Source organism: Saccopteryx leptura, chromosome 5 (assembly GCF_036850995.1).
Source record: "Saccopteryx leptura isolate mSacLep1 chromosome 5, mSacLep1_pri_phased_curated, whole genome shotgun sequence".
In the NCBI taxonomy this organism is placed as follows: domain Eukaryota; kingdom Metazoa; phylum Chordata; class Mammalia; order Chiroptera; family Emballonuridae; genus Saccopteryx; species Saccopteryx leptura.
Genome location: NC_089507.1, coordinates 55562585 through 55590536, shown reverse-complemented (window position 1 = coordinate 55590536; position 27952 = coordinate 55562585). Strand labels below are relative to the sequence as shown.

General features: G+C 40.5%; 2 protein-coding genes and 1 long non-coding RNA gene across 4 annotated transcripts in view; 1 reads left to right on the top strand and 2 right to left on the bottom strand.

Moving 5' to 3' along the window:
• Positions 1-3605, top strand: part of LOC136405383 (uncharacterized) — a 71090-nt gene extending 67485 nt beyond the window's left edge. Inside the window, exon 3 of the long non-coding RNA XR_010751508.1 lies at positions 2452-3605. This is a non-coding gene — a long non-coding RNA (uncharacterized lncRNA). The remainder of the gene's footprint in view (positions 1-2451) is intronic.
• A 16926-nt stretch (positions 3606-20531) lies between these two features.
• LOC136405883 (platelet factor 4-like) lies at positions 20532-22238 on the bottom strand. 2 transcript variants are annotated; one of them, XM_066385512.1, is made up of 4 exons: positions 22188-22238; positions 21341-21567; positions 20903-21029; positions 20532-20759 (listed from the first exon to the last, which is right to left on the bottom strand). In XM_066385512.1, the coding sequence occupies exons 2-4, from the start codon at positions 21444-21446 to the stop codon at positions 20627-20629; spliced, it is 366 nt and encodes a 121-aa protein (XP_066241609.1). In that variant the 5' UTR covers positions 21447-21567; positions 22188-22238; the 3' UTR covers positions 20532-20626. The 2 variants fall into 2 exon arrangements, with proteins under 2 accessions (XP_066241609.1, XP_066241608.1); XM_066385511.1 differs by lacking the exon at positions 22188-22238 and having other exon boundaries at positions 21341-21624.
• Positions 22239-25658: 3420 nt separating this feature from the next.
• LOC136405391 (platelet basic protein-like) lies at positions 25659-27952 on the bottom strand. Its single transcript, XM_066384751.1, has 3 exons — positions 27748-27952; positions 27303-27438; positions 25659-27167 (listed from the first exon to the last, which is right to left on the bottom strand). The coding sequence occupies exons 1-3, from the start codon at positions 27854-27856 to the stop codon at positions 27065-27067; spliced, it is 348 nt and encodes a 115-aa protein (XP_066240848.1). The 5' UTR covers positions 27857-27952; the 3' UTR covers positions 25659-27064.

Sequence of the window (27952 nt, the reverse complement as noted above, 5' to 3'; positions counted from 1 at the left end):
TGTTGAGCTGTCTCATTGATTCATATTTTCTTACTTTCAGTCATTTCATCTGTGAAAAGGGAGCTTGAATTAAAGACTTTTTATCTCATTTATTGGAAATGATTTACAAAATGAGTGACTACCTTTTAAAATACTCTAGTGTTTATCAGAACCACCTGAGAGAAAAACCAGGGAAGTTAAAGGGTCATTAAAGTTTGTGTTAAGTGGTGGGAAATGAGAAATAAACTAAAGCTTATAAAATATGTGACTAGTTCATGAGTAATCGAGAGTTTATGTGGTCACACCTCTTGTTATCAATCACTTACTAGAATTTAATGGAAAACTGGCCCAGAAATACCAAAGTTATTCTTTAAAACCTGAAAGATGTATTGTTTTGTTTTTTAATTCTAAATTTAATATAGACTCTATAAAGTTCATAAAAATCAAAAAGGCATAAAGAGATTATTTTTTTCTCTCATCTCTATTAACTTTTGTTTATGGAATAAACTTTAAAAGGTCATTTGAAATTTGCTTTTTTCTTCAACAAATAATAGTTGACAAGTTCTAAGAGCTTACAAGACTGCAAAAATATAAAACAGGCTACGTCCTTTATTGCTACAGACCACGGGCAAGTTACTTAACTTCTGCGCCCACCTCAAGGCACAGCGCATTTATTTCGTGCTAAATTCCAGGTGCTCTTCTAACAGTTTAATAAATATTGATTCATTCAGCCTTCCAAACCTCCATGTGAAATAGATATTATTGTTATCTTTATTGGACTTTAAGGTTACAGATAAAGAACTGAAGTGCAGAGAGATTAATTTACTTCTCTAAGGTCACAGGAGAATAACTTTTAATTATTATGCCATAATGACAATGTTCTGTCATATATGGGTAAGAACTTCTAGAAAATAATGATTTTTAAAAATCTTTATGTTATTTCCTTGGCTGAATGATTCCTGCTTGCTTTTTCTAGAATGCAAACATAGCAAGATGGTCTTACATCTTCATTGATACGTTTCACTAACAACACAACTCTCTCCTGTGGCACTGATATAGTTTGTTAGAGTTTCTTGAAGTGTACAATTCTGATAGTTATTCTACCAAGATAGTTATTCTGCCATGGAGAAATCTGGCAAAAAACATCTATCCCCTTAACTAAATGATTAAGATTAATATCATCGGTGTGATGTCAGATTGATGTCATGTACCCCTGGTATATAATATGATGATGAGAAGGGTTCATCACTTCTTTGGTATTTTTTCCAAAAGTTTAAAAGCCAAGTATATATAACTGTGAGAACAACATTCTTCAAAACTAAGTTGAGGAATATTAAAATATCTGACTACTGTTCTTCAAACTGTTGGGTCATGAAAATAAGAAAGGCTAGATATTGTCACAGTTCAGAGGAAAGTACGAAGACATAACAACTAACTGCAATGTGGATTCCATCCTGAACCAGAAAGAGCACAGCAAGTGGAAAAACTGGTGAACTCCAAACAAAGTCTGGAGTTTTGTTAATAGTAATGGTTTCTTAGCTTTGGCAAATGTATCATGGTAATATAAAATGTTCACAACGGGCAACTTGGTGAAGCGTACACTGAAACTGTCCTATCTTTGCAACCTGTTTGAATAGAAAATTATTTCAAAATAAAGAGTTTGTTTTTTTAAAAAGTTTCTCTTTCTCAATCAATTTAGAGTACCATCAAATTAAATTCAGTTGAACACTCATGCTTTTCCTCGTATTTCAAAATAAAAAGTTTGTTTTTAAAAATGTTTTGCTTTCTCAATCAATCTAAAATGTCACCAAAATAAAATTAAAGGCCATGCATACTTTTTCTGCTAGCTTCCTTAGAAAAAAAATTAACTTGTTCAGTTCACATTTACTCATATATGACAATCCATATCTGCTTTCCCAGTTTGGACACTTCATCATGTTTCATAGACTTAACTAGTTGTCTTCAGCATTAATCATTATGTCTAAATCTCTCATCTCTTTCTTGTAACTGAAGAAAAACAGAAAGTGTTTGTTGTAATGATCTCCAGACCCAACATGCAACTGACGCAAATGTGGAGCAGACAGAAAAATTAGAATTCCAATTTATCTACAGGAGCTGCCAAAAAGATGAAACAAATTAAGTCTGTCCAGAATAGCCAACGTTTGCAGATTGTATCGCCTTGATCCCTGGGAATGACTTAATAAACATCATTTGTTTTTAGAAGTGAAATATAAAGGAAAATTTTCTTTTCAGTTGTTGTTATTTTCCTCTTCACATGACATTTTAATACATGAGATCTCCACCAACCAAAATGTACAAATACTTATAAGTACAGGTATGGGTAGTCTAGTGCTTATTCTCTTGTTTGAGTTTTTCTCCAAGACAATGACTTTTATGAGAGTTGATACCCAAGTTTTTATGCAAAGTCTTTGAACCCATATAATAACTCTTTTTTTTTTCTTTTTTTTTCAGTGAGAGGAGGGGAGGCAGAGACAGATTCCTGCTTGCACCTTGACCATGATCTACCCAGCAAGTCCACTAGGGGGCGATGCTCTGCCCATCTGAGTCATTGCTCTGTTGTTCAGCAATCAAGCTCTTCTTAGCCCTGAAGTGGAGGGCATGGAGCCATCCTCAGCACTGGGGCCAACTCACTCCAACCAAGCCATGGCTGCAGGAAGGGAAGTGAGAGAGAGAGAGAGAGAGAGAGAGAGAAGCAAGAGGGGCAGGGGTGGAGAAGCAGATGGGTGCTTCTCCTATGTGCCCTGACTGGGAATTGAACCCAGGACATCTACACGCCAGACACTCTACCACTGAGCAAACTGGCCAAGGTGCAATGACTCTTAAAGAAATGAAAAAATCTTTAAAATGGAAACTTTGGGGCTTAAATTCCTTTTGCCCTGTAATCATTATGTATCTTTCAGAATTGTTATTTAGTACAATCCAGGATGATCACAGCTTCTAGGCCCACTGTTTTACTCCTACTCTTACTGCCTCCACCAACTGTGTGCAGATGTAAACTTACGTCTTCTCACTGCAGCTGTACCAGGTATCTTTCTGCCCCAAAGTTTCTCTGTCACTACCATGGAAAATCTCTTGCCCAACAAAGAACAGGAGGCAATCAATAAATAATTATTCTTCTTTCATGTTTTAGGCAGATATTCTACCTGATTTTTCAGAGAGTCCCCAGTAAGTTTAAACCCAAGTTGCCCACACCCGCTTATCTTATTTTACTCTTCCCAGTTTTCTAGTCCTGTACACTAGGGATATTTCCCCAAATAAATCTGCCTGCATGACAGGCTGTCAACTTTGTTGAGGGCATTTAGGCTAAGACACCGTTGCATCCTGAGAATGAGCCTGCTGACTTGGCAGGCAAGAATGGGCAGGGGAGTTCCTTTCTACCACTAGCTTGCCTTCAGAATTTATTCCTACACAACTACCATCTCTGTTTCCCTAAAATTATCAAATAATTCTGGCTCTGTGGGGAGAAGGCTATAGATTTCTGAACATGACATTAAGCTCTTGGATCTATCTACCCATCTATCTATTCAAGCCAAGGGCATGAGTGTGTACCAGGAACAGCATCCGCCATTCTATTCAGTCTCCCTGGAGATTGCATAACTGGATCCTTTTTCTCTTTCTTTTTTCTTTTTTTTTTTTTTCTATTTTTCTGAAGCTGGAAATGGGGAGAGACAGACAGACTCCCGCATGCGCCCGACCGGGATCCACCCAGCACGCCCACCAGGGGCGAAGCTCTGCCCACCAGGGGGCGATGCTCTGCCCCTCCGGGGTGTCGCTCTGTTGCAACCAGAGCCACTCTAGCGCCTGAGGCAGAGGCCACAGAGCCATCCTCAGCGCCCAGGCTATCTTTGCTCCAATGGAGCCTCGGCTGCGGGAAGGGAAGAGAGAGACAGAGAGGAAGGAGAGAGGGGGAGGGGTGGAGAAGCAGATGTGCGCTTCTCCTGTGTGCCCTGGCCGGGAATCGAACCTGGGACTTCTGCACGCCAGGCCGACGCTCTACCACTGAGCCAACCGGCCAGGGCTTTTTTCTCTTTCTTTGATAACACACCTAGAATTGCCTGTGTACAGTCCATAGAGTTCAGGGAGCATGACCCATTTCTTGGTTCCTTCCTGTAGAAGCCCACCCCGCAGCCTTGTTGATTGATTCAGAGATGGGCAAGTGGTCAAATAAGGAACAGTCCCTAGAGTTTTTGTTGGAACAATGAAAAAGAGATTCATAAGTCTTCCTGGTTTGTGCTAAACTGGTGAAAATGAGGTCTACAGATTAGACAGTCTTTGCTGAAGACCCTGGCTGAGAATGACACTCGCCCAGAGGCAAGCACATGCAAAGACAGAAATGGGCATCTATGTTTTATTCATGGGCTTTTTGGTAGAGACCACCAGATTTATTTTTTCCTCCCTCCCTCCCTCCCTTCCTTCCTTCCTTCCTTCCTTCCTTCCTTCCTTCCTTCCTTCCTTCCTTCCTTCTTTCCTTCTTCCTTCCTTCCCTCCCTCCCTCCCTCCCTCCTTCCCTCCTTTCTTTCTTTCTTTCTTTCTTTCTTTCTTTCTTTCTTTCTTTCTTTCTTTCTTTCTTTCTTTCTTTCTTTCTTTCTTTCTCTCTCTCTCTCCTTCTTTCTCTTTCTCTTTTTCTTTCTTTCATACCATTTAAATTAGATGTCTATCTCTTGCCAGTGAAAGATTTCTCCTTAACACCATCTATCTTTCACACTTCTGCTAGAAATAACTTTCCAACACAAACTGCTCTATTTATTCTATTTTAAATCTATCTATCCATTTATTCCTTCAACATTTATAACCATTTATAAGCTACAAATATGGGAAAGACTTACTTTACCACTACCAAATTCACATTCCATATGAGCAGGACAGAAAAACGTGGAGTTGTCTGGAGGTCCATGATCCTCAGCAACGTGCAGAGCTTTATGGGCACTCAGAAGGGGGGCATGGGGAATCTGATGCCCTTTCTCAGAAGGGTAGGAGCTATCAGCAAAAAGTTTTCAGAGGAGAGTGCTCCCTAAGTTATAGGGAAAGGACCTATTCCAGAAAAAGAGGACGAAATAAACAAAGGCATGAAAACTGGAAGCAATGAAGTGTGACCAAGAACAAAAGTAAATAGTTTATTTATTTATTTTTTAATCTGGAGTTTTGCACCAAAGCAAGGAGTGCAGAGAGATAAAGCAGGAGAATAGACATGACCCAGTCACCTGAGGCTCCTGTTTGTCCCTCAGGAGCCATTTCAAATGCAAATTCCACCAGAAAGCTCATAACTTCATCCCAGTGGTTATCTTGGTCCTTGGATACAGATCACGTTGCAGGAGTTGGCGAAACATTGGTTTACACACACCCATGTTGGATTATGTTGGATTATCTCCACAAGGGAGATAACATACTTCATTCCTCTTTGTGTTGCCCATCTCCAATATGTATCTGGCTCATACTAAGCATTCCACAAGTGTTTGCTGAAATAATGCATGAATGAATCGTTTCAGGGCCCTGCTTCCTGTAGCCAATGTGTCCTGAGGTCAGGATATCAAGAAACGGTCCTTGGAAGATTGCAACAGCCTAAAATGTCCTTAATTTCTTTTGCATTTTTAAAATTAATTTTAATGGGGTGACATTAATAAATCAGGGTACATATGTTCAAAGAAAACATCTCCAAGTTATCTTGTCATTCAATTATGTTGCATACCCCTCACCCAAAGTCAGATTGTCCTCCGTCACCTTCTATCTGGTTTTCTTTGTGCCCCTCCCCCTCCCCCTTTACCTCTCCCCCCTCCCAGTAACCACCACACTCTTCCATGGCCCTTAGTCTCATTTTTATGTCCCACCTAAGTATGGAATCATGCAGTTCTTAGTTTTTTCTGATTTACTTATTTCACTCCATATAATGTTATCAAGATCCATCCATTTTGTTGTAAATGATCTGATGTCATCATTTCTTATGGCTGAGTAGTATTCCATTTCTTTTGCATTTTTGGACCACTCAGCACGAGTAAAACCTCTCAGCAGGTGGAGGTGAATCCAGATGAGCAAGAGTTTGAATTGTGGGTGAGAGCTGGGGAAGAGTATTCCACCTGGGGCAGCCAGAGAAATGAGTCTGAACCAAAGTTCCTGGACAGTTCTGAGGCCAATGTCCACCAGCAAGCCCAAAGAACACAAGTGGGACCTGCAGGTATATCCAAAGCCAGAGGGCCTGAGACACTCAGGTCTAGAACAGAATGGGAGCAGTGTCAGGAATAAAGCAAGAAAGGCCCTGGTTGACTATCACAAATGGAGCTGAAGTGTGTTTGGCCTTCAAGGCCATCTGCTTCATGGTCGATGGGAAGTTCCTGCTAATTAAAGGTAAAAGGTGAGGGCAGGAAGTGAAGGGATACTAGCTATTCATCCCATATGTTTTAAAATTTTATTTGTATATGTAAGGTAAAGTGATAGGTGTAATAAAATATGTAAGCTGGATAAAGTTCAACATTTTTTAAAATTTGATTTATTTATTTTAGAGAAAGGCTAGAGAGAGAGAAAGGTGGGGAAAGGACCAGGAAGCATCAGCTCCAAGTAGTTGCTTCTCAAATGTGCCTTGACTGGGCAAGCCCGGGGTTTTGAATTGATGACATCAGAATTCCAGAAGGGCGCTTCATCCACTGCACCACCACAGGTCAAGCAAAGTTCAACTGCTAACCTAAATTCTTCCTTTAGCCTGTCTACTTTCTTCTACAATGTTAGATTATTCATTTTTCTGTTCCTGACATGAAAATCTGATGATATAAAAAGCCTACAAATATTTTAAAACATTCACTTAACACTGAGAACCATTTGATATACAGTGTGTCTGTAAAGTCATGATGCACTTTTGACCAGTCACAGGAAAGCAACAAAAAATGAAAGAAATGTGAAATCTATACCAAATAAAAGGAAAACCCTCCCAGTTTCTGTAGGATGATGTGGCAGCATGTTCGCATGCGCAGATGATGATGTTACACCGTGTATACAGCGGAGTAGCCCACGACCATGCCAGTCAAGATGTGGACGGTACAGAGGAAAGCTCAGTGTGTTCTGTGGCTCGCTAAATCGAATCCGTGACCAAAGTGCAACGTGAATATCGGTGCGTTTATAACGAAGCGCCACCACATAGGAATAACATTACTCGGTGGGATAAGCAGTTGAAGGAAACTGGCAATTTGGTGGAGAAACCCCGTTCTGGTAGGCCATCAGTCAGTGACGAGTCTGTAGAGGCTATACGAGATAGCTACCTAAGGAGCCCTAAAAAATCTGTGCATGAGCCCACATCGAACTGCACTGAATAGGTATGAAACTGGGAGAGTTTCCTTTTATTTGGTGCAGATTTCACATTTCTATTGTCTTTTGTTGCTTTCCTGTGACCGGTCAAAAGTGCACCATGACTTTACGGACACACTGTATTTGTTCTAGGCAGGTATTTTTTTTTTTTTTTTTTTTTTAGTGTTTATTGGTTTTTAAAAATATTTTTATAAATGGCTTTTTATCTCTATCTTAAAATTATTTCCTGAAATTCCTGGAAATGGCATTCACTAAATAAATGATATCATGACCATTTAGTGTAACAAGGGGAAATTCAGAATTGCCAAATTTGCAAAAGAATAAGGAAGTGAGAAATTTTTGCTTAGGAATAATCACATAAGATACTTGTTTTGGAAATGAAAACTTCATCATGACATTATGATATATGGAAACAAATTTTAGGAAGCTCAAAGATGAATGTGTAAACTACAGAAGAAAACACAGCATGCATAGCATAAAGAAACAGGCTTCAACTAGAAAAATTATGTATAATTATAAAAAACTTGATATTAAACATAATGTCAACAGTATTTCCCAATATTTGTTATCCTCCAATTTTTGGCCAGAAATATATTTGTTTTTATTTTTCTTTTCTAGACTTTATCCATATACTCAATCTGGGAGGCAAAGAATTTGAAATGATATTTATTTCAAAGAGGTGGTTCTGCAAGTGTAAAACTGAGCTAATCTATTGATTGACATTTCTAAAGTAGTTGTGAACATTATAGAAATATGAGATCTAATTAATTATGGTGGAAGTGGTAAAAGAATGACTTAGTTGTGTGAATTGTACATATGTGTGTTATACATTGAATGTGAATGTCTACAGTCAAATAACTTTTAATGAGCACATATTACAGCATACTTGCATGATTGGAGAGGTAAATGAACAGGTGAGGAAAACTCTTAGGAGATTCCCTAATAGTTACAAATGTGACTCTAAAAATCGTGCAAATCACTTATGGGGCAAAGGGCATGAATATGTTATAATGTCTACAAATAATTTGGTGCAGTCTCTGTCTCTGAGCCTAACAAGGTCAGGAGTTAGAAATGTAGTCTTTAACCAATATTCTGTTCGCTAGGTGCCTTCCTCAGTACACAGCTGTCTCCCAGTGCTAACTGCATTATATTTCCTTCTCTGTGTTTAATATCTGACATTTATTTAGCAACTACTTTGTCAGTCATTTTTCTGAGAGTGGGAACAAAGAGAGTTTAATAGGCATGACCTTTATTCCTGATCTAAAGGAGGAAAGAGGATAAACAAATAATTACAGGTCAGTTTAATCATATTTTGTGGAGATACATATACATTGCTTTAATCTTTATTCCTCAGTAGAGTCTATTGTGATCCCTAGAATTACTGAAAAAAGAAGACCGACTCTCCAAACACAGCTGGTAAGTAAGAGATGGTCATTCCAACTCTGCCTGATAGCTACCCTGCTTTCAACTTTTACTGCCTCTCACCGCAAGGCAGCCAAGGATAGCATGATCCCCATGTTGGGTCTGCTCCGGCAATGAAATCAATATTTGACAACGTCACATCCAAAGATTATTTCTTTTTCTTCTTTTCTTTAGTAGATAAGCAGTTAAGCCAGGCTCCCCATCACCAGAAGCCCTGTGTATTTTACAATCTTATAGATATGTTGGTTGATAAACATTGTGGTTTTCTTATTTGACTTTTTTAGTTGTTTAGCTGTTACTATGAATGGAAAATACAGCTTGTGTCTATCATGTAAAACTCTTTTTTTTTAAGCTAGTTATCAACATACAAGCTTTGGGTTTTAGTTCTGTACAGGGGTATGGTCTAGATTGTTGGTGGTGTTCTTAATGGATTGTTTATTAGCTCTAGGACTGTGGTCACCAATGTTTGTAAATATGTGTTCTGGGTAAAACTTGGAAAAAAGGGGAAAGTAACTTGTATTTGTTTGATTTTAATTCTGAGTCAGACCCATGCTCGGTCCTAGTATAAGTGAGATTTGTCCACTTACCCAGAGTCCTGTGAGGTGGATAGTACTGCCTCTGTTTGGCAGATGAGGAAACTGAGGAGACCCAGGGTCACACAGAGTCAAATTGAGATGTGACTCAAGACTACCTTATTCAAAAACCCAGTGGATTAAACTCAGAAACTATAGAGATGAGGAAAGAGCTACTGGGGAAGTTACAAGAACATGAATTAAGTTCACATGTTTTTTCCAAGTCCTCCTATAAAGCAATGTATTTCCAGCCCTCAAATCAGTATGCATGAAACCCCAGACGGGGTGTGCATGGTTGAAGCAGAGTGGGCAGTGAGTATAAATAAGAACCCCTGGCAGTAAAAAACACAAATGCTCAACAATCTAGACAATGTTCTACTTGCTGTAACATTTTCCCCTCAAAATCTGCTCATCATGGCATTCCTGAAGACTCCCACCCTGGTCAGGCCTGGAAGTTGAGAGTGAAGGTGGACTGCAGGCAAAGAGATTTGACTATCTGGCCTGACCCGGGCATCCTGCCCCTACTGACTTCCTCAGTATCTTGAGAAGCACTTATTAGAGTGTGGACTCCAACATAGAATGTTAAAACTTCACTCTTTAGTCAAATAAGTAGAGCAATGTTTTCAAACTATGAGTTACAATCCAGCAATCGGTTATAAAATCACTTTATAGGCTTCTGGCCAACTTTTTCTTTTTAAGTGGATAAAGTAGGACAAGATCGTATAGTGTAAGGCCAGTAGCCTCGGCCACCATCACAGTCACATGGCAAACACGGTTCGCATTTAATCTTGACAGACTGTAAGGAAACAGCAGAGCCAAAAACTGGTGGGCTGTTTTCCTTTATTCTAGACTTGTATCGGCCAACAAGTTAAAACCAAACACACAGGGCACCAAAACCCACTCACATGTCCTCCTGTTCCACAACCAGGAGAATCTTTCCGGGTTTTTTTCTAGAATCAAAGGCCCTCACCAGTTTTATTCACCTCTGTTCCTCATCTCCTTCTCCTATTCAAACTGGCTTTTCCTTCAGCATTCCGGCATTTTGGCTGGATCCTCTCCTCCACGTGACCTCTCTGCCTTATTAGGACATGGGCTCCTCCTCTCTCCAAAAAGAACATGGTCTCTCTCCCCAAAATGGCCTCCTAGCTCCTCTTTTTAAAACTTTTTGGTGAGACAACCCCCTCCTCCAGCACACATTAGCATAACCAAGCCCCTTCCTAAGCTTGAAAGGCATTTGAGAGCATCATCACGTGAGCAGCTATCTTTAACAATAAGAGTGAGAAAAAACCAGAAAATACAGATTTTACAACTCATTTGTCCAACTTTCAGAAAATAAAATATTAGGATACATTATACCAGTGGTAGTCAACCTGGTCCCTACTACCCACTAGTGGGTGTTCCAGCTTTCATGGTGGGCAGTAGCAGAGCAACCAAAGTATAAATAAAAAGATAGATTTAACTATAGTAAGTTGTTTTATAAAGATTTATTCTGCCAAATTTAGCTAAAATCCAACGTAAAGTACTTGGTAAGTAATTATTATTATATGCTTTAACTTGCTGTAACTCTGCTTTATAAATCTTATAAAATAAAGTTACTTCCCTACTTTAAAAATCAGCATTACTGTGGAACTGGTGGGCGGTTAGAAAATTTTACTACTAACAGAGATACAAAAGTGGGAGGTAGGTATAAAAAGGTTGACTACTCCTGCATTATACAAAGCAAATATTGTAAACTTGTTTCAGGGATGTGTGTATGTAAATACATACATACATACATACATACATACATACATACATATATACATAAATGCACAATGACTCATTTTAAGGCCTGTAACCACCACCATGGCCATACAGGTTCTCATTGGATTCGGGCAGACAGTAAAGAAACTGTGGAGCCAGAAAATGGTGGGCCATTCTGTTTATTAAAGTTTCATAAAAATAGATGAGCAAACAGGCAGGGTTCTCACGCCCCTCAGCATTCTGGACTCTCCCGGACTCACAGGCCCCAACCAGCCTCAGCAGGGCTCAGCTAAACAGGCCAGGCCAAAATCTCAGGGCTCCCAATCCCCTCAGCTCTCTCTCTCTGCCTGCACACTCTAGAAAAACAGGCTGGGGGGGGGGGGGGAAACCCTTTTCCAGCAAACAATAGCAAACAATGGCCCTCCAAAGCAGGAAGTCAATCCACAATTTACAATCTGCTGCCCTGAGGGAAAGCACCAGCAGCACTGCCCCATGCTATTGCACCAATTTAGGCAAAATATAAGCTAGCAAACCTGTTATAAACTTGTTTGCCCAGCATTCCACTTCTTTTTCTGGCTTCACACTCTATACCACAGGTATCCCTGTGCAAGAAATGAGGTACATTACATAAACTATAGCAACAGCACAGTTATACAATTATAATAATTACAAAGATGCCCTCACAGTGTCTCCCTGAGCACTCTACTCTGCCTAAGACGTAAACTGGAGGCCCATCTCGAGCCCCCTACCTCACAGAAGGTGGTAAGGCCTGTATAATCCAGGGCTGTGTCCATGGAAATCTTAAAATGTTCTTGGTGTATCTCTCCAACTGGATGAAAAACTTCCTGGTACAGGAGGGCCTCCACCAGAGCTGGGCCCCCACATAAGATCTCTCATACTGTCCAAAAGTAGCATGTCCATTCGACAGGGGAGCCAGTGCCCCCCTCTGGTCACAGTCCAAGAGTCCATTTCAGATGGGGCCTCAGGCCTCCCCCCTCATTCCTGCTGTCATGCAGCTCTGAAGATGCTGCCCTAAGGAGGAGCAAGTGGCAATGGTGGCCAACCTCTCCATCTCTGCTCCGGAGAACATGATACCATCCACCCCTATGTCCCACAACCTTAGCAAGCCTACAGGGGCTCAAGAGGTACTCTTTGCTGCTGGGTTTTTACCTTCTGGGCAACCACTGGCCAAGCTCTGAGTGTGTGGATGGCAGCTTCAGCCCAAGCTTCCTCATCCTCAGAAGAGGAGCTGGAAATGCCTGCTCCCGCCAACTCAGTGCCACTCTGCCTGCACAGCTCCATCTTCAGCTCCTGCAGCTGCTGGCTCTCAGCTTTAAGCTGAAAATGCAGTTGTTCCTCTAACAACCTCTAACGACTGCTGCTGCCAAAGTTCAACTTCCAGGGCAAACTGCAATTCACGAACCTGCAGATCACTCCAGTTCCAGGCGCCATTAGTGCTCAGCAGTTCTTGAACCTAGTCGGCCTCATTTTCTAGCACTCGCTCCAGTTCAAGCCTTTGCTGCCACTCAGTTTGCAGCTCATTCTGGAGCTCTTGACCTTGAATGACCTCTCCCAGGACTGTAAAACTCAGCCAGCTCATAGTCCCCAAAAGGACCACCATGGGGAACCATACACTGGGGAGCAACGACCAGTCCTCTACCCCACTCCTCAAGGGTGGCTGCGGCTCCATACCAATCTGATCTGAATCCTGCCAGCTGTGCCAGATGTAAGGCCAGTGGCTGCTGCTGTGACCATACAGATGTAGGTTCCCATTGGATTCAGGCAGACGGTAAAGGAACTGTGGAGCCAGAAAATGGTGGGTCATTCCATTTATTAAAGTCTTATAACGTTGGACAAGCAAACAGTCAGGGTTCCCAAGCCCCTTAGCATTCCAGACTCACCCAGACTCACAGGCCCCCCACCAGCCTCAGCAGGGCTCAGCCAAACAAGCCAGACCAGGGCTTTCAAACCCCTCAGCTCTCTCTCTCTCTCTCTCTTTCTCTCTGTCTGCACACTCCAGCAAAACAGTCTGGGGAGGAGACCCTTTTCCAGCAAACCATAGCCCCTCCCAAACAGGAAAGCAATCCGCAATTTGCAATCTGCTTCCCTGAAGGCAAGGACCCTCAGCCTTCCACAGACTACACACAAGTGGTGCTGCCCCATGCTAACGCACCAATTTAGGCAAATTATAAGTGAGCAAACCTGTTATAAACTTTTTCCCCCAACACTTATACATACACAGTACCTATAAATGTATAAGTACATGCTAGATCACATGAATTTCACATTCTTTCTCAGGCCGGGAAAAAACTTGTTTTATTAGCCCAAACTGGCACAAGAAATGCTCCTGAACTATTGTTGGTGCAATGGAATTATTAATAAATGTTCCCTTTATAGTTGTTTACAGTGGCATTTTGTTGAAAATTATCAGTTCACCCGATAAGCACACTGTCGGTGCTCAGGGCAGGCTGCCCCAAGATATCCCACAATGACGTACTGATTATTTTGAATTAAAATTATCTGAGGGGCAACAAGAGCAGGAAGAACTCTCTTTCTTCCATCCCCTCAAAAGCAGGAAATAAATCTCTATAACAGGTGCTTTTCCTGCTCCTGAAGGACTGAGAGGCAACCTTATCACATAAGTTATAAAATCTAGAGTTGAAAAAGCATGTATAAATAAACCCTGTAACGCCCACACTTTGTATAGATTACTCACCAACGAACACCCAAACCTGCCTAGATTCCTTTCAAATGAGCACTTTCTTTGTCTTGTCTCTGTCTTACAAATTTATTGTTTATTTTTCTAAAAAAGTATAAAAATGTCCTAGGCCAGTCATTACTTTGAGCTTCATTTTATGATATCATCATTTGTGATTCTCCTGCGTGCACACATTAAATTGTTTTTTTCTTCTGCTAATCTAGTCTTCTGTCAATTTTCTTATTTTATTATTAGTCCAGCCGTAAGAACTAAATAAGGGTAGAGCGGAGAATTCTATCCTGCTCCCCAACAATATGAAATGACTAATATTTTCAAGAGGAAAGAAACAATTTTGAGTAGTGAAAATAGTTTTCTCAAGTTTCTTCCTTATTTCTTCTGTATTTTCTGTTATCTATAATAAGCATGCATTCACTGTCTTTTATAATGAGAAAAAATATATGTATGTTTGAAACCAACTAACCCTTAATGTTTTACGCATTGAAGAAGAAATTTTTTTTTTTTAATCACTAAAGGCTTTAGAAGATGAGGGAAAAAATAAGAGAAAAATGCGGGACAACTTCTAAGAGTCAAATAAGCTTTGGTGGTTTTCTTTTATGATAGGGTTCTTGACTACGCAGTAAGTGCCTGGTTTGTGAACATTTTCTGCTGACCGCTTCAAGCCAGAAAACAAAACAAAAAAAAAGTCTAAGTACATTTGATCTTTATCACTCTATAAATGTTTAAAACAGCAGGCAGCTACAGTAAACTGCACCTGACCTGGCCATTTCCCAGCAGGAAGGCCCTCCTTGGATATCATGGCTGATAAAGGCAGTAGCTTGAAAGCATTCTTTAGCCAAGGTAATTCTGAAAGTCGTTTACAGAGCGCCAGCATTGGCTGACATAAAAAAAAAAAAAGTGTTTTGGTCCTTTGGCCCTTTGAGTCACACCTACTAATTATTGATTCTAACTGTGTGTGTTGTTTGAGGTAGGCAGTAAAAGGAAAATAAACGACAAGCTATTGTACTTACTACCCAGGCCCCATTTTCATTGCTTTCTCTCCCAAACTTTGTTTGATTTGGGGAAGTTTTATTGACATTGCAACTATTTTTGCTGCTTATTACCAAGAACCACATTAAATGACTTGTTCAACACTCCAAAATGACTGGGATAGCACACTGAGAGGAATACTGAGAGAGATCATAATAAATAGTTGCTGATTTTTAAGCACAAACTATATATGAGGCACTATGCAAGATGTTCTTCGTATGTCATCTATTTAGTCCTCACAGTAATCTCTGAAGCCGACACTCATAATATTCGCATTTTACAGATGAGGAAACTAAGGCACAGAGGAGAAGTTAGTGGGGCAGAGACTTGGGTGCTATTAGGTAAACAAGTGTTTTTTAGGTTTTCTCACTTGTATTGGGGCAGCTCCACATGTTTATGGTGAAAGGCTGCGGGTACTTGACCTCAGGGTGGCAAATTGTGGACTGCCTGCCCATTGTGGTGAGGGTCCATTTTTTGCCTGAGAAGGGGTTCTGCCCAGCCTGTTTTTCTGGGGAGTGCTAAGGGGCTTGGGAGCCCTGCTGAGGCTGGTGGGGGCCTGTGAGTCTGGAAGAGTCCAGAGAATGAGTCCAGAGGGAGTCGGGGCTTGGGAGCCCTGAATGAAAGGGAAGATCGTCCACCTTTAGGAGACTTTAATAAACAGAATGGCCCACCATTTTCTGGCTCCACTGTCTGCCTGAAAACAATGAGAATTGCATGGCCATGGTGGTGGCCCCTGGCCTTACAGATGCCATGCTCAGGACTTTGGACCTTGAAGGTTTTATGTGGCGGGTATCAGTGTTTTGGAAAGATGATTTGGATGACTATGCATAAAGTGATCTGAAGGTGAAAAACACCAAATGGTTGAAAACTAGGCGGAAGACCATCAGTTACTCTCCCCATAGACACTCTAGCTCTGTGGGACAATAAACATGCTGAAAATGTACGATCCTGTGTCTTTCTACTTATTTTGCATTTTGTGACAGTGTTGTAAAAGTAATTTAATTCGCGAGTTCCACGGAGACACCAAGGCAGGTTACAGAAGAAATTTTAGAAGGAGTTTTATTATTAAACCGGTGACATGCACAGGGCATCATCAAACCCAAATCGTGAATGCCAGAATATAGCTCTGAGGCTGGTTTTACAGACCTAATCGCATACTGGTTGGGGGGGGAAAGGAGGGGAGCATGGTACAAAAGTCATTTCTAACAAGCTTATTCAGTTTTTACTGTCTTGTTACAACATTTACCTATAGGATTTATCAAAAGGAAGAAACATTCTTATACATTAGGACCATAAGATAACACAGTAGTGATGAATGTTTTACATACCTGACAAAGACATTCCCAAACCTTCTAGGATTTACAGCCTATCACTGTCACCACAATAGTGGGAAATGTTTAGTTTAGGATAAGGAGAGAAGCTAAATGAAGTTACTTTTGCTAAGAGTGTTGGGGTTAGCTTATTAGGAAGTCTAAAGCTAATCCCCGCTTGCTTAGTTTACAAGTTTTGTACATACAAAGAATTTCAAAATGATGATTATTAGAAAGCATATAAAATGTTACAGAATACAGGTTTTCATGCAAGGGGGTGGGGTAGGGGGGCTCATGATCCCTTTGTCTAGAGATATACCTCACTCTCATGACTCCAGGATGGCAGGAAGAGTCAGGATTAGTGAAGGAATTTTTAATTAAGGTACATAAACATTGTTTCCTGAAGGCTTTTAAGAAAATATAAGAGAAGAGGTTTTCAGATAGGTTCTATCTTCTTTGCTTTGTCTAGCACAGGGGTCGGGAACCTATGGCTCGCGAGCCAGATGTGGCTCTTTTGATGGCTGCATCTGGCTCATAGACAAATCTTTAATAAAAAATAATGTTAAAAATATAAAACATTCTCATGTATTACAATCCATTCATTTCCTACTGCTTATGTTCATGGTTGTGGGTGGCTGGAGCCAATCACAGCTTTCTTCTGGGACAACACCAAATTTTTATTGGATAATGTGTAACGTACACGGGTCGTTGTATGGCTCTCACAGAATTACGTTTTAAAATATATGGCGTTCATGGCTCTCTCAGCCAAAAAGTTTCCTGATCCCTGGTCTAGCAAGTGGAGTCAGTCCTTCCAGAGAACTATAGGAATTAAACTATGACTAGATGATTTCTGTCCCTGCAACCTCTTCTTGTTTTTTTGTTCCTCAGAAAGGAGGAGTAAGGGGGCCTGACTCTTCCTTTTAAAATACTAATGTTAACAATTTTGCAGTTCCTTGGCACCTTATCACAACAGTTTCATTCTTTCTTCGGTCTTCCTAGCAACTTTCTACTCCACTTTGCAGAGCTGGCTTAAATAACAGTTTGTGGATAAAAAGGGGCCACATGCTGAACCTGACTTGCTCAGGTAAAGCCTCCATGGTGCCTTACAGACTCGGAGACCTAAAGTAACCACACAGGATGGTCTGAAATGAAAACTTTCTAACTAGAAGCAGTTCACGTGTAGTCATGTCCTAGGCAAGTATTTTTCTCTAACAAAAGTCAATGCTTACCCTAACCCTTTGCGTAGTGAGTTCTTTCATGCTTACTGACCCCGAGAGTGAGGTTTTTTTTTTCAAAAAATAAAATTAGTTTCAGTTACAGTTTTATTAACTTAAATCATGTTTGTTTGATAATCAATTTATGGAAATAAGAAGAACATACATTTGCCTTTTTTTAATGTTGCCTTACACATGTACAATCTTACTCTGGATGGTCAGGAGAAACAAGGATGTACATGAACATTTGTACTACTCAAAAGGTTAATCTAGACTGTTGCCTTTTTTTTTTTTTTTTTTTTTTACAGGGACAGAGAGAGAGTCAGACAGAGGGATAGATAGGGACAGACAGGAACGGAGAGAAATGAGAAGCATCAATCATCAGTTTTTCGTTGCGACACCTTAGTTGTTTATTGATTGCTTTCTCATATGTGCCTTGACTATGGGCCTTCAGCAGACCGAGTAACCCCTTGCTTGGGCCAGCGACCTTGGGTCCAAGCTGGTGAGCTTTTGCTCACCAGATGAGACTGAGCTCAAGTTGGCAACCTCAGGGTCTCGAACCTGGGTTCTCCACATCCCAGTCCAACACTCTATCCACTGCGCCACCGCCTGGTCAGGCTAGACTGTTTCTTTTTGTTGGTTAAATGAGTTTGCAAAATCTGTATTTTTTTAGTGTGCTCACTTTGATTGTTAGAAAAGGGCATTGGGCAGTGCCAGTTATATGTGGTCTGTGAAATTGCAAATTACCTTCCTTCTTGGGAAGGGCCATTGTTTTGCTAATGTTTGCTGGAGCAGAGGTTTTCACACCAGAAAATTTTGAAAAGAGAAGAGAAAAAGTAGAAGAAACAGAAAGAAGCCATGTTTGCAGAGTGAGAGAAGAGAGAACGCAGAGTGTTGAAAAAGGTGAAGCCATGTTGGCAGGGAAAGAGAAGGAGTGCAGATGGGGAACCAGAGCTGAGGGTCTGTGGGAGCCCTACTGAGGCTTGTAGGGGCCTTTGATTCCAGGAGGGACCAGAGAAGATTCTCATGGTTGTGGAACCAGAGAATGTGTCAATGGCTTTGGCAGTCCTGAGTGAAAGGGAAGTGTTTCCCTGTGTGTTTGCTCGTCGGCCGGTGTGAGACTTTAATAATGGAATGGCTTACTATTTTTTGACTCCACTGCTTTTTTACCGCCTGTCTGAATTCAGTGTGAACCTGCATGTGAATGGCCATGATGGTGGCAACCCTGGCCCTACACTTCTGCATCTACAATATTGTACGTAATAACTTGCAGGTAATTCTTTTCCTGCCCTGCCTTCAGGGCAAGTGTCCCACAAGGGCAAAACCCCACAAATCCGCTTATTGCTGTTATCATGTTAATTAACTATGAACCATCTTATTCCTGCCTATGTAAAAGAAGTTTCACTACTTTCTGTCCAATCCTAGAGATTTGCCTGCCATGTTTTCTCCCACCTCCCTCATCTATCACCAACCCAAGCAATTTCATGTAACCTCCTTATGTCTCTGTATAAAATAAGTGGTAAAACCACCATTTTCTGGAGTGCTTTCTTAATCCGTGGAGACTTTGTTTCCTGGCAACTGTCAACAGTTTGGCTCAAATACATTCCTTAAAAATTCTTACAGGTTTGTAAGTTTTTTTACATTGACCAATTCTCCTCTGGATGGTTAGCTAGCATGCCACTGGGCTGTGTGAAAGGCAGCTTGGCGTGGACGCACGGGCAGGGAGTTGGCAGTCAGACTGCTGTGCTTACAGCCTCTAATAAACTGTGGCCATGGGAGAGTCCTCAGGCTCCGGGAGATTGTTATCTCAACGCCATAATGTGAATAATATTGCCTAACAGGCAAACTGGATGTGGAGATTTAGACAATAGATACTGTGGTACTTCATAAACCTCTATAAATAATGTTTCTTTAAAGAGCTTGTCAAAGCCTCTCCTGCTCCCTCTCCCGCCCCCCACAGAAACTGAATTGTCCCACTCTACGTTTTTTTCCTAGCGCTTCCAGTCCTTCCTCTTCACAAACATTACCACATTGGGTTGTAATATGATTAGTTCATGAGTGAAGGTCTGTAGTTTTCTCCTGCAGCGACTAGATTCCACCTTCTTGCCCATTATGGTAAACTGAATTATGACTCCTCCCTCTGAAACGTCCAGGCTGTAATCCCTGGAACCTGTAAAAACATTACCTTATATGGCCAAAAAAAAAAAAAAAAAAGACTTCTCAGATGTGGCGAGGATCATGAGATGCACCATTATCCTGGATCATCCAAGTAGGACCAATTTAATCACCAGGGTGCTTTTAAGAGGCTGGCAGGGTATAAGAAGTAGTGGGTCAGAAGTGACAGCAGAAGCCAAGTTTGGAGTGATGTAGTTTGAAGATGGAAGAGGCCACAAGCTGTGGACCTGCAGGTTGCCTCTAGAAACTGAGAAAGACAAGGAAATGAATTCCTTTCTCTCCAAAGTATAATGATTTCTGTCTAAAGCATGAATGAAAATATTTTATACAACCTTGTGTCTCTTCAGGTTTCCACAGCTGTTTAACAAATAACCGAGCTATCGCCAATGTTCAGGGTTTTATGGAACAATGTTAAACTAAAAATAAGGTTTCACTAAGAATGCTGAGAAAAAAAATCTAAGCATGAAATTTGCATGCTTACAGCATCATTCATGGTCTATAAATGGAATATAGTAAAAACCGATTTTGTAGGTTTGCCAAATGCAAAATTCATTACAAGCAGTAATGTGGATATGAGAACTGTTCTTAACATTTTATTTTTGTGAAATGTCAAGATTATCAAAGGATCAATAAAGAGTAAAATATTTTAATGTCATTCTTTGGAAAATATCATATCAGTATATTTCCATGAAGTAGTAGAGGTTCTGGTTTTATTTTTATTAATTTTCTAATACAGGGTAGAGTCGAAATCATAAGGGAATAAAAGCAGAGTCTGACTTATTTGACTTCATTTTACAATGCAGCCCAGTAAAGCTTAAGGGTTATTACTATTTATTTACAAAACTAATTACACTATTAAAATGTAAATAGGTAGCTATTAAGCCATGTAGTCATATAAATATGCAAATATGTCTCAGCCAACATAACACCAAACAAAACCAGTGTTTATTAAGCCAAGCCTTCCTTCTAAATATATTTTTGCTTAAAATTCTGGAGATATTTTCTTATAGAAAATTATGATGCTTTGCTCTAGTAAGAAATACTTTGAATGTACCACAACTTGATTGATTTTATTTATTTAGAATTTGAAGGATACTAAAACCATTAGATTTTTTCACAGCTAGATTGAAGATGAAAAAAAAAAAACAAAACATCTTATATAATGAATGTGCGGATTTCGTTAGCCAGTAGTTTACTTTCTGTACTTTTTATAAGTTTCTTGATTATGTTCTTATAAATGGGGGCATGAGGGTCCAGGCAGATCTTCTCCCCTTTCCTCAACGTGGCTCTGCCAGCAAAAAAGAAGAGAGGAGCCCTTCAGTCGCTGGGTTTGAACCTGGGAATTGGGTCTGGGTGGAGAGGGTGTGGAGGGGTGACAGGCATAGGTGGCAGAGGCAGAGGGAGGACACAGAAGCAAGCGCGAGGACTCACATCATTTGGGAGGTGGGGCAGTGGGGTCCAGCCCCGATCACCTCCAGGTTGACGATGCGCTTGGGGTGGATTCGGGAGGTGGTCTTCGCGCACACGCATTGCAAGTCCCGATCCCCTTCTTCAGGGTCTGCTAGGGGTGAGGACCAGAGTAGGGGACACGAGAATGAGGGAGGGAATTGTGACTCCTAGAATGACCAGACGTTCTTTCGCGGTATTTCTCATCGCCCTCACAAACTATACCTCCCTTGGTAAGAAGTATTATTGGCAGGATGGTGAAACACACGGAGCAGCGCTTGGCACCGTGCCCGCGCAAACCTAACTTGTGTCAGCAAAACGAGTGGGTGCCCAGGGCAACTACAGACTCCGCCCCAGCCCCGGGGGTCCCCAGCCTCTCTCCCGGACGTCCCCCGGCCCTGCCCGCCTGGGTTCGGTTCTCACCGCTGACTCCGGCGACCACCGCCGCCGGCAGGAGCAGCAGCCCCAGGAGCAGCAGCCCGGGGCCGGGCCGCGGGCGGGAGGCGCGGGAGCTGGCTCCGAGGCTCATGCTGCGGAGATGCCAAAAGGAGACCGGAGTAGGAGGACAATCCCTGCTGGCGCTGTGCAGACCGGTGGTTCTGAGACTCTCCAGACCCGTTTTATCCCCAACTGTCCATCTGCCCGGAAGCCTGGGGTGGAGGGTGAGGAGCTGTGGTGCAGAAGCCCAGAGGAGTTGGGCTCTGGTCAGCCAAGATTAGGGGGTGGGGGTGGGGGGCCTTGATCAGCTGTCTTGGCTGCAAGCTGGTAGCAGGATCCACATCCCAACCCAATTTCCTGTACGTGTACATTTGTAGAATTAGAGATAGCACTTGAACCTTATAGAACAGGGGTCCCCAAACTTTTTACATAGGGGGCCAGTTCACTGTCCCTCAGACCGTTGGAGGGCCGGACTATAAAAAAACACTATGAACAAATCCCTATGCACGCTGCACATATCTTATTTTAAAGTAAAAAAACAAACAAACAAACAAAAAAACAGGAACAAATACAATATTTAAAATAAAGAACAAGTAAATTTAAATCAACAAACTGACCAGTATTTCAATGGGACTATGCTCCTCTCACTGACCACCAATGAAAGAGGTGCCCCTTCCAGAAGTGCGGTGGGGGCCGGATAAATGGCCTCAGGGAGCCGCATGTGGCCCGCGGGCCATAGTTTGGGGACCCCTGTTATAGAATATATGTTCTTTGTTATGAGTAACAGTAGAGTTCCCTGCAGTCACCACGTTGCAACTTACACAGCATTTACCTTCAGGGACTGAGTCAGATTCTGTTCCCTCGCCAACTTCTAGCTGCCTTATCAAGAACTGCTCCTTCCGTCCTGCCTTTCTTGTTGATTACCATTAAGCCGAGTTTAGTGGCTTGTGTGTTCAAGGTGTGTTTTCTGCTACTAACAGGTAGAATTTGGCCTCTAGGCGATGACTCAGTTCTGAATTTCATCTGACTGGAAGACTTACTCAGTCTCTTGAATGGGATGCACCAGCTCTACCAACCTATTGTCTAATATATACTTGACAGCAAGGGCTAATCTCATTGATCCTCTCACTCTAAGAAAAAATATGAAAGTAATATTTTTATGCATTTTCTGTAAAACATGATGCCTGGGCGTTTCTCCATTCTGCTCAACCAAGAAGAGAGGTCAAGACGGAGAATTCCCAGGGTACATCTCCCCGTGCCTGCTGCAAGCTGGGCCCATATCAGTGACCGGGAGATGGGCTGCACTGTTGGCAGCAGCAGCGATGCTCTCAGGACACAGAGCATCTAGGAGTTGTGTGGAAAAGATGTGGAAGAGAGAGTAGGGTATGCAGCAGAATCCTGTGCAGGAAAGGATGAGAGATCAATATAGATCATCTTCCCTTCCATGAAAGAGAATGACTTTGGCTCTTGATCAAGGTAAAGTACACCCTTATCTCACAGCCAGAGGCTCTCCGTCATACTGAGGAACAGTGGTGCAGGCATCCTGACCCACTGCATGGAACTAGCTAACCTAATGCTCAGCAGGATTAGACTTCTGCAGGGATATGCAATTTAATTCCTGGGCCTAGAATATTCTTTATCTTACTCTCCCACCACCTGTCCTTGCAGATGGTTAAGTCTTATTCATGTTTCTGGTGTGAGCTTAAATCAGTGGTTCTCAAACTTTTTGAAGTCGGGGCTCATTTAAAATTCTACAAATAATTGTAGGCGCACTATATATAAATTTCTGAGCAACATGTTATAATAATTAAGTCAAATATTAAAGAAAAAATATAAAGTCCAAGCGTGCCTTTATGGTAATTAAACAAAATAAATATGAAAAAATTAAATTTATTCTGACATTAAAAAACATCTTTATGTTACATTTTTTGAGTTATATTTTTTAGAATTCATAAAAAAGAGGAGTGAAAAAATTTAAAAAACGACAAAAAAGTCATCTTTTTATATATACAAATACATTCTTAGTAAGATTTAGTAAATTTGGCAGGTCCTGGCATGAATGTATTAAATTTTTTCATTCTTGTGTTTATGAGAAACATGAGCCTGATGTGTCCTAGTGATTTCTTTAATGTTTGGGCATATATTTGAAAGGCAAACTCTCATTTCCTGGTCAATACATTGAAGAATTCCTCTCTTTTTACTCTTAATTGTGTTGAGCGCAGAAAACCCCCACCATACATATCATCTTAACTTTACAACAAACAAAGGATAGAAGAAACTTGCCTCCAGTCTTTCCAGGGAACATGGGGGGGTGTAATGTAAACAATACAGCACCACAGCTTAACAGTCTTTTGCAACCTAATCAGGCAAGTGAGGTGGGGGGTTGGACAGACTGTCAGCCCACACTTCTGTCCCCCGAAATCTAAACTCCAAAAACCCTGTTGGTTTTTTGGTCCCCAACAGGCACATATTTTTCTGGAATACCATAGGGCGCACCTGGAAATCTTCAAGGCACACCAGTGTGCCCTGGCGCACAGTTTGAGAACCACTGGCTTAAATATTACTTCCTCAGAAAATTTTCCCTTACAGCTGAAGGTCATTGTGTTCCCTGTGGTTGTGTCTTGTAACACTCTGTTTTTCCTATTTATCACAAATCATGCAAACATGCACACACATATTATATACAGACATATATGTGACTGTGTGTGTGTTTAAAAGTGTTTAAAGTGGTTTATTTTCTTAAATGAGAGGATCTATGAAGTGAGAGATCATAACATTTATCATTATCACACTGGTGGACTACAGAAACTCAATATAAAGTTATCACATTTAGTTAGGATGATAAACGTTGAAATTAATGATGATGAGGCTTTGACTTGTTCATATATCTGTTTCTTTATGCAGTTGGAGCATACCTCTATATTAATAAGTGTCACATGTCGTTGTGAGTTTATGTCAACTTATCTGCCTGTCCCACCAGACAGAGGTCTCTGCAAGGGCAATTCTGTGTGAGTTATACATTTTTGAATATCCAGCATCCAACATAATGGTTGGTACAGAATATGTTTATAGAACTGAAATGTGAAACCAGGTTAATGACAGAGGGAATGAATAAGAAGAGTGGTTTTGGAGATGAATGGGCAACATAATGGATTTGCATAACCTTACCCCCAGATTTCAATATTTGAAATGTAAAGGAATCCCAGGGAATGGTAAATGATAATTAAATCGTTTTTTTCTCTGCATCTAAATAGAATAATTCTCATGTGTGCATACAAAAATAAAAGACATCTACATCTTAAGAGGCATTAACATAGAATAAAAACTGTGGCATGTCTCAGGAGCTAGTCTTGTTGGATTTCAGTAGGAAATGACTGGAAAAATGCATGAGATGTTGAACTATTTTGAATTATTGGAGAGAAACTGATAATGCTCATACTGCTTTGTACATGTTTATTTATATACATTTTGTGTTAGCTACTATTTAATAAATGCATTTATTTTGTAGATAAAGCATTTTAAGACAATGAACGTGTTGTAATGGTGAGGAGATTACAAAAGGAGGTTTAAATAATGCCAAGTTTGTAAACTAAATGCTTAATGCATGAATGTTTCTGAAATTCCATATGCAAATTGGGGTAGGTGAATTTACTCTCCTATATTTATTGTAGTATATGCAGCACACTGTTTATGTATCGAGTCCTTTTTTCTGTGTCATTAACATTATGTGATATATCATATAATGGAACCTCTTCATTAGAGAAGGAAGAATCAAGGAAAGTGGTTTGGTGTCATGGTTAAGAGCACAGCTCCAAATCCTCACTCTGTCACCTTCTTTTTTTTTTTTTTTTTTTTTTTTTACAGAGACAGAGAGTCAGAGAGAGGGATAGATAGGGACAGACAGACAGGTACTGAGAGAGATGAGAAGCATCAATCATCAGTTTTTCGTGGCAACACCTTAGTTGTTCATTGATTGCTTCTCATATGTGCCTTGACCGTGGGGCTACAGCAGACCAAGTAACCCCTTGCTTGAGCCAGCGACCTTGGGTCCAAGCTGGTGAGTTTTTGCTCAAACCAGATGAGCCCGCGCTCAAGCTGGCAATCTTGGGGTTTCGAACCTGGGTCTTCCGCATCCCAGTCCGATGCTCTATCCACTGCGCCACCACCTGGTCAGGATGTCACCTTCTTAATTATCTGATCTTGGGACAAATTTCCTAATCTCTTTGAACTTCAGTTGTCTTCTGTCTAATATTAGAGAAGTGCTAATAACAAATAATCACTGACACTTCTATATGAGATTTTGTGTACCATGCTTTATTTTCACACTCCAAATTTATTAACTCTTTTTTTTTCACATCAATTCTATAAGATAAGCAATATTATTATCTCATTTTAAAGGTGAAGAAACTTAGGAACAGAGAAGTTAAGCAACCTGCCCAAAGTTGTACAGCTAGCAAGTGGTAAAGCTGAGTTACCCGGTTATTATCTCTCTAGAGCCCAGGCTTTCAATCAGATCATATTTATTTTCTAAGAATTATTGATTCTATGCATGTAACATGCTTAACATACCTGGCATATTAAAAATTATTCCTAAAGTTTAGCTAATATTATAGTACATTAAAAATGCAACAGATTAGCAACTAGTGATTTTTGTTGGTAGTATTGTGAATACCAAAGTATAAAATGAAATAAAAAATAATTAAGGCCTTCTTCCTCAACAATTCTATTCAAATTAATAATATATGACAACAAAGTAGTAATAAATTTTGATTATGCTAATAATTCTGTAAAATTAGTGTAAATTTAGGATTAAGAAATAATTCCTTAATATGAAAGTTCTGTTGATTATAAAATAATAATTAGTAGTCTGGTAAAGTTTTAGTTATTGTACTTATTGTCAAGGCTGATTTTAATACTATAATTGTAACCTTGCAGATATTAAGTAAATGCAATTATATTCAGACATGCCAAGGTAAAACAATTAATACCAAGAGAATCTGTATTATTATTGTTGCTGTTGTTGTTGTAGAAAACATTGGAGTGTTTTATGGAGCTTGTTAATGTGTCATCATATTTTTTTTTGCTTACTAGTATTAAATATATTCACTTTAATATAAATAACCACTACTTACAAAACTTACATTCTACAACTTCATTAATTTTAGGGTTTGAAAGCTAAAATAAACATTAGAAAAATCTTTCATAGAATCTCTTAAACAAGACATCTTAGGAGTAAGACAAGGAAAAGTTCTATTAAGTCCCTAACAATATTAACAAACATTCACTGAACAAGTGAGCTATGCAGGGCTCTGTATGATGCCTAATATCATTGACCTTTATGGACTCTATTAAGCATCGAGGGCATGTCTGTTCAGCAATAAGTCAGAGCAAGATAAGTTAACACAAATGTATTCGAAAAGAAATTTTTAAATAAAGAAATGCAAAGCACAGTACTACATTTAACCAAGAGTTATGGGGTAAATCATGTATTATGTTCTGAAACCAGGTTTGCTTACTTTTCCTTTCTCTCTCATCTATCAACCAGCCTTCTCAGAATAAAAAGTGACTTTTTGAGATGGAATGAAAAACAAAATAAAAGTTTAATACAGTATGAATAGGGATCCTGAATAAATAAAACCTCCAGAAAGTAAAGACTGCAAACTCCTATTCTTCCTGGGAGATAAAAGGGTTTGACAGAAAGTGAACAGATTAAGCAGCTGACCCATCACCTTCCAAAATTTTCTGGACCATTTTCTTAATTCTGGGAGCTTCTGGATCAAGACAGATCTCCTTCCCATTCTTCAGTTTGGCTCTGCAAGAGAAAATAGAATTATTTGTGTGTCGTAGCCTATTAGAGGGGATCCATGAGGCTGAACACAGTAGTGTTGATGGGGATAGAGGAGGAGGGCTTCCACAATGAGTTAATAATACAGAATCAGGAACTTACATCACTTCAACTTTGGCGCAATGAGGTCCCGTCCTGATCACCTTCAACGTTTGAATGTTACTGGGATGAATGCCAGAGGTGGTCTTTAGACACATGCAGCGAAGTTCAGCATACCGCTCTCTGTTCACTCTCTCAGCTAGGATGGAAATTGTGACTCCATCAGCGGTCATGATTACCTAAGGATCTTATCTCTTGACTTGATTCCTTGGTCCCCTTCTTTGTGAATTGTAGCTCTCAGAGGATCATTGTGAATAATGATCTGAAACCTATAGCAAAGTACCCAAGCAGAATGCCTGACACATAGTAAGTATCCACTAAATGCATCTTCCCCATTTAGAATTATTAGAATAATGGCCTTCTCCAGCCCCAGCAGTACCATAATAGTTTCCCCCCAGACACAGCTGCAACAAAAGCAGCCACAGCCACAGAAAAGCAAGGACTCCACCTGTAAGTTTCCAGGTTTTTCCAATGGTGGAGGGAGCCAGAGCAATCAGGAGTAGGGACAGCAGCAGCAACACCTGTAAAACACGAGGGGAACTGCTTCTGAAGCTCATGGTGAAGAGAACTGAGCTGAAGTTGTTCCCAGAGCCGGGAGACCTCAGTGTGAGGGTAGATTGCTGCCAAGGGGTCTGTGGCTAAGTGACCTTTCA

Bases quoted from the DNA above. Each gene is read 5' to 3' on its own strand.
- LOC136405391 (XM_066384751.1), bottom strand. From the start codon at position 27,856: ATGAGCTTCAGAAGCAGTTCCCCTCGTGTTTTACAGGTGTTGCTGCTG. The intron at 27,439-27,747 runs GTGGAGTCCTTG...TTTCCATCCTAG, and splicing joins AAAAACCTGGAAACTTACAG to CTGAGAGAGTGAACAGAGAG. The intron at 27,168-27,302 runs GTAAGTTCCTGA...TTTCTCTTGCAG, and splicing joins TGCGCCAAAGTTGAAGTGAT to AGCCAAACTGAAGAATGGGA.
- LOC136405883 (XM_066385512.1), bottom strand. From the start codon at position 21,446: ATGAGCCTCGGAGCCAGCTCCCGCGCCTCCCGCCCGCGGCCCGGCCCC. The intron at 21,030-21,340 runs GTGAGAACCGAA...CACCCCTAGCAG, and splicing joins GGTGGTCGCCGGAGTCAGCG to ACCCTGAAGAAGGGGATCGG. The intron at 20,760-20,902 runs GTGAGTCCTCGC...TTTTGCTGGCAG, and splicing joins TGCCCCACCTCCCAAATGAT to AGCCACGTTGAGGAAAGGGG.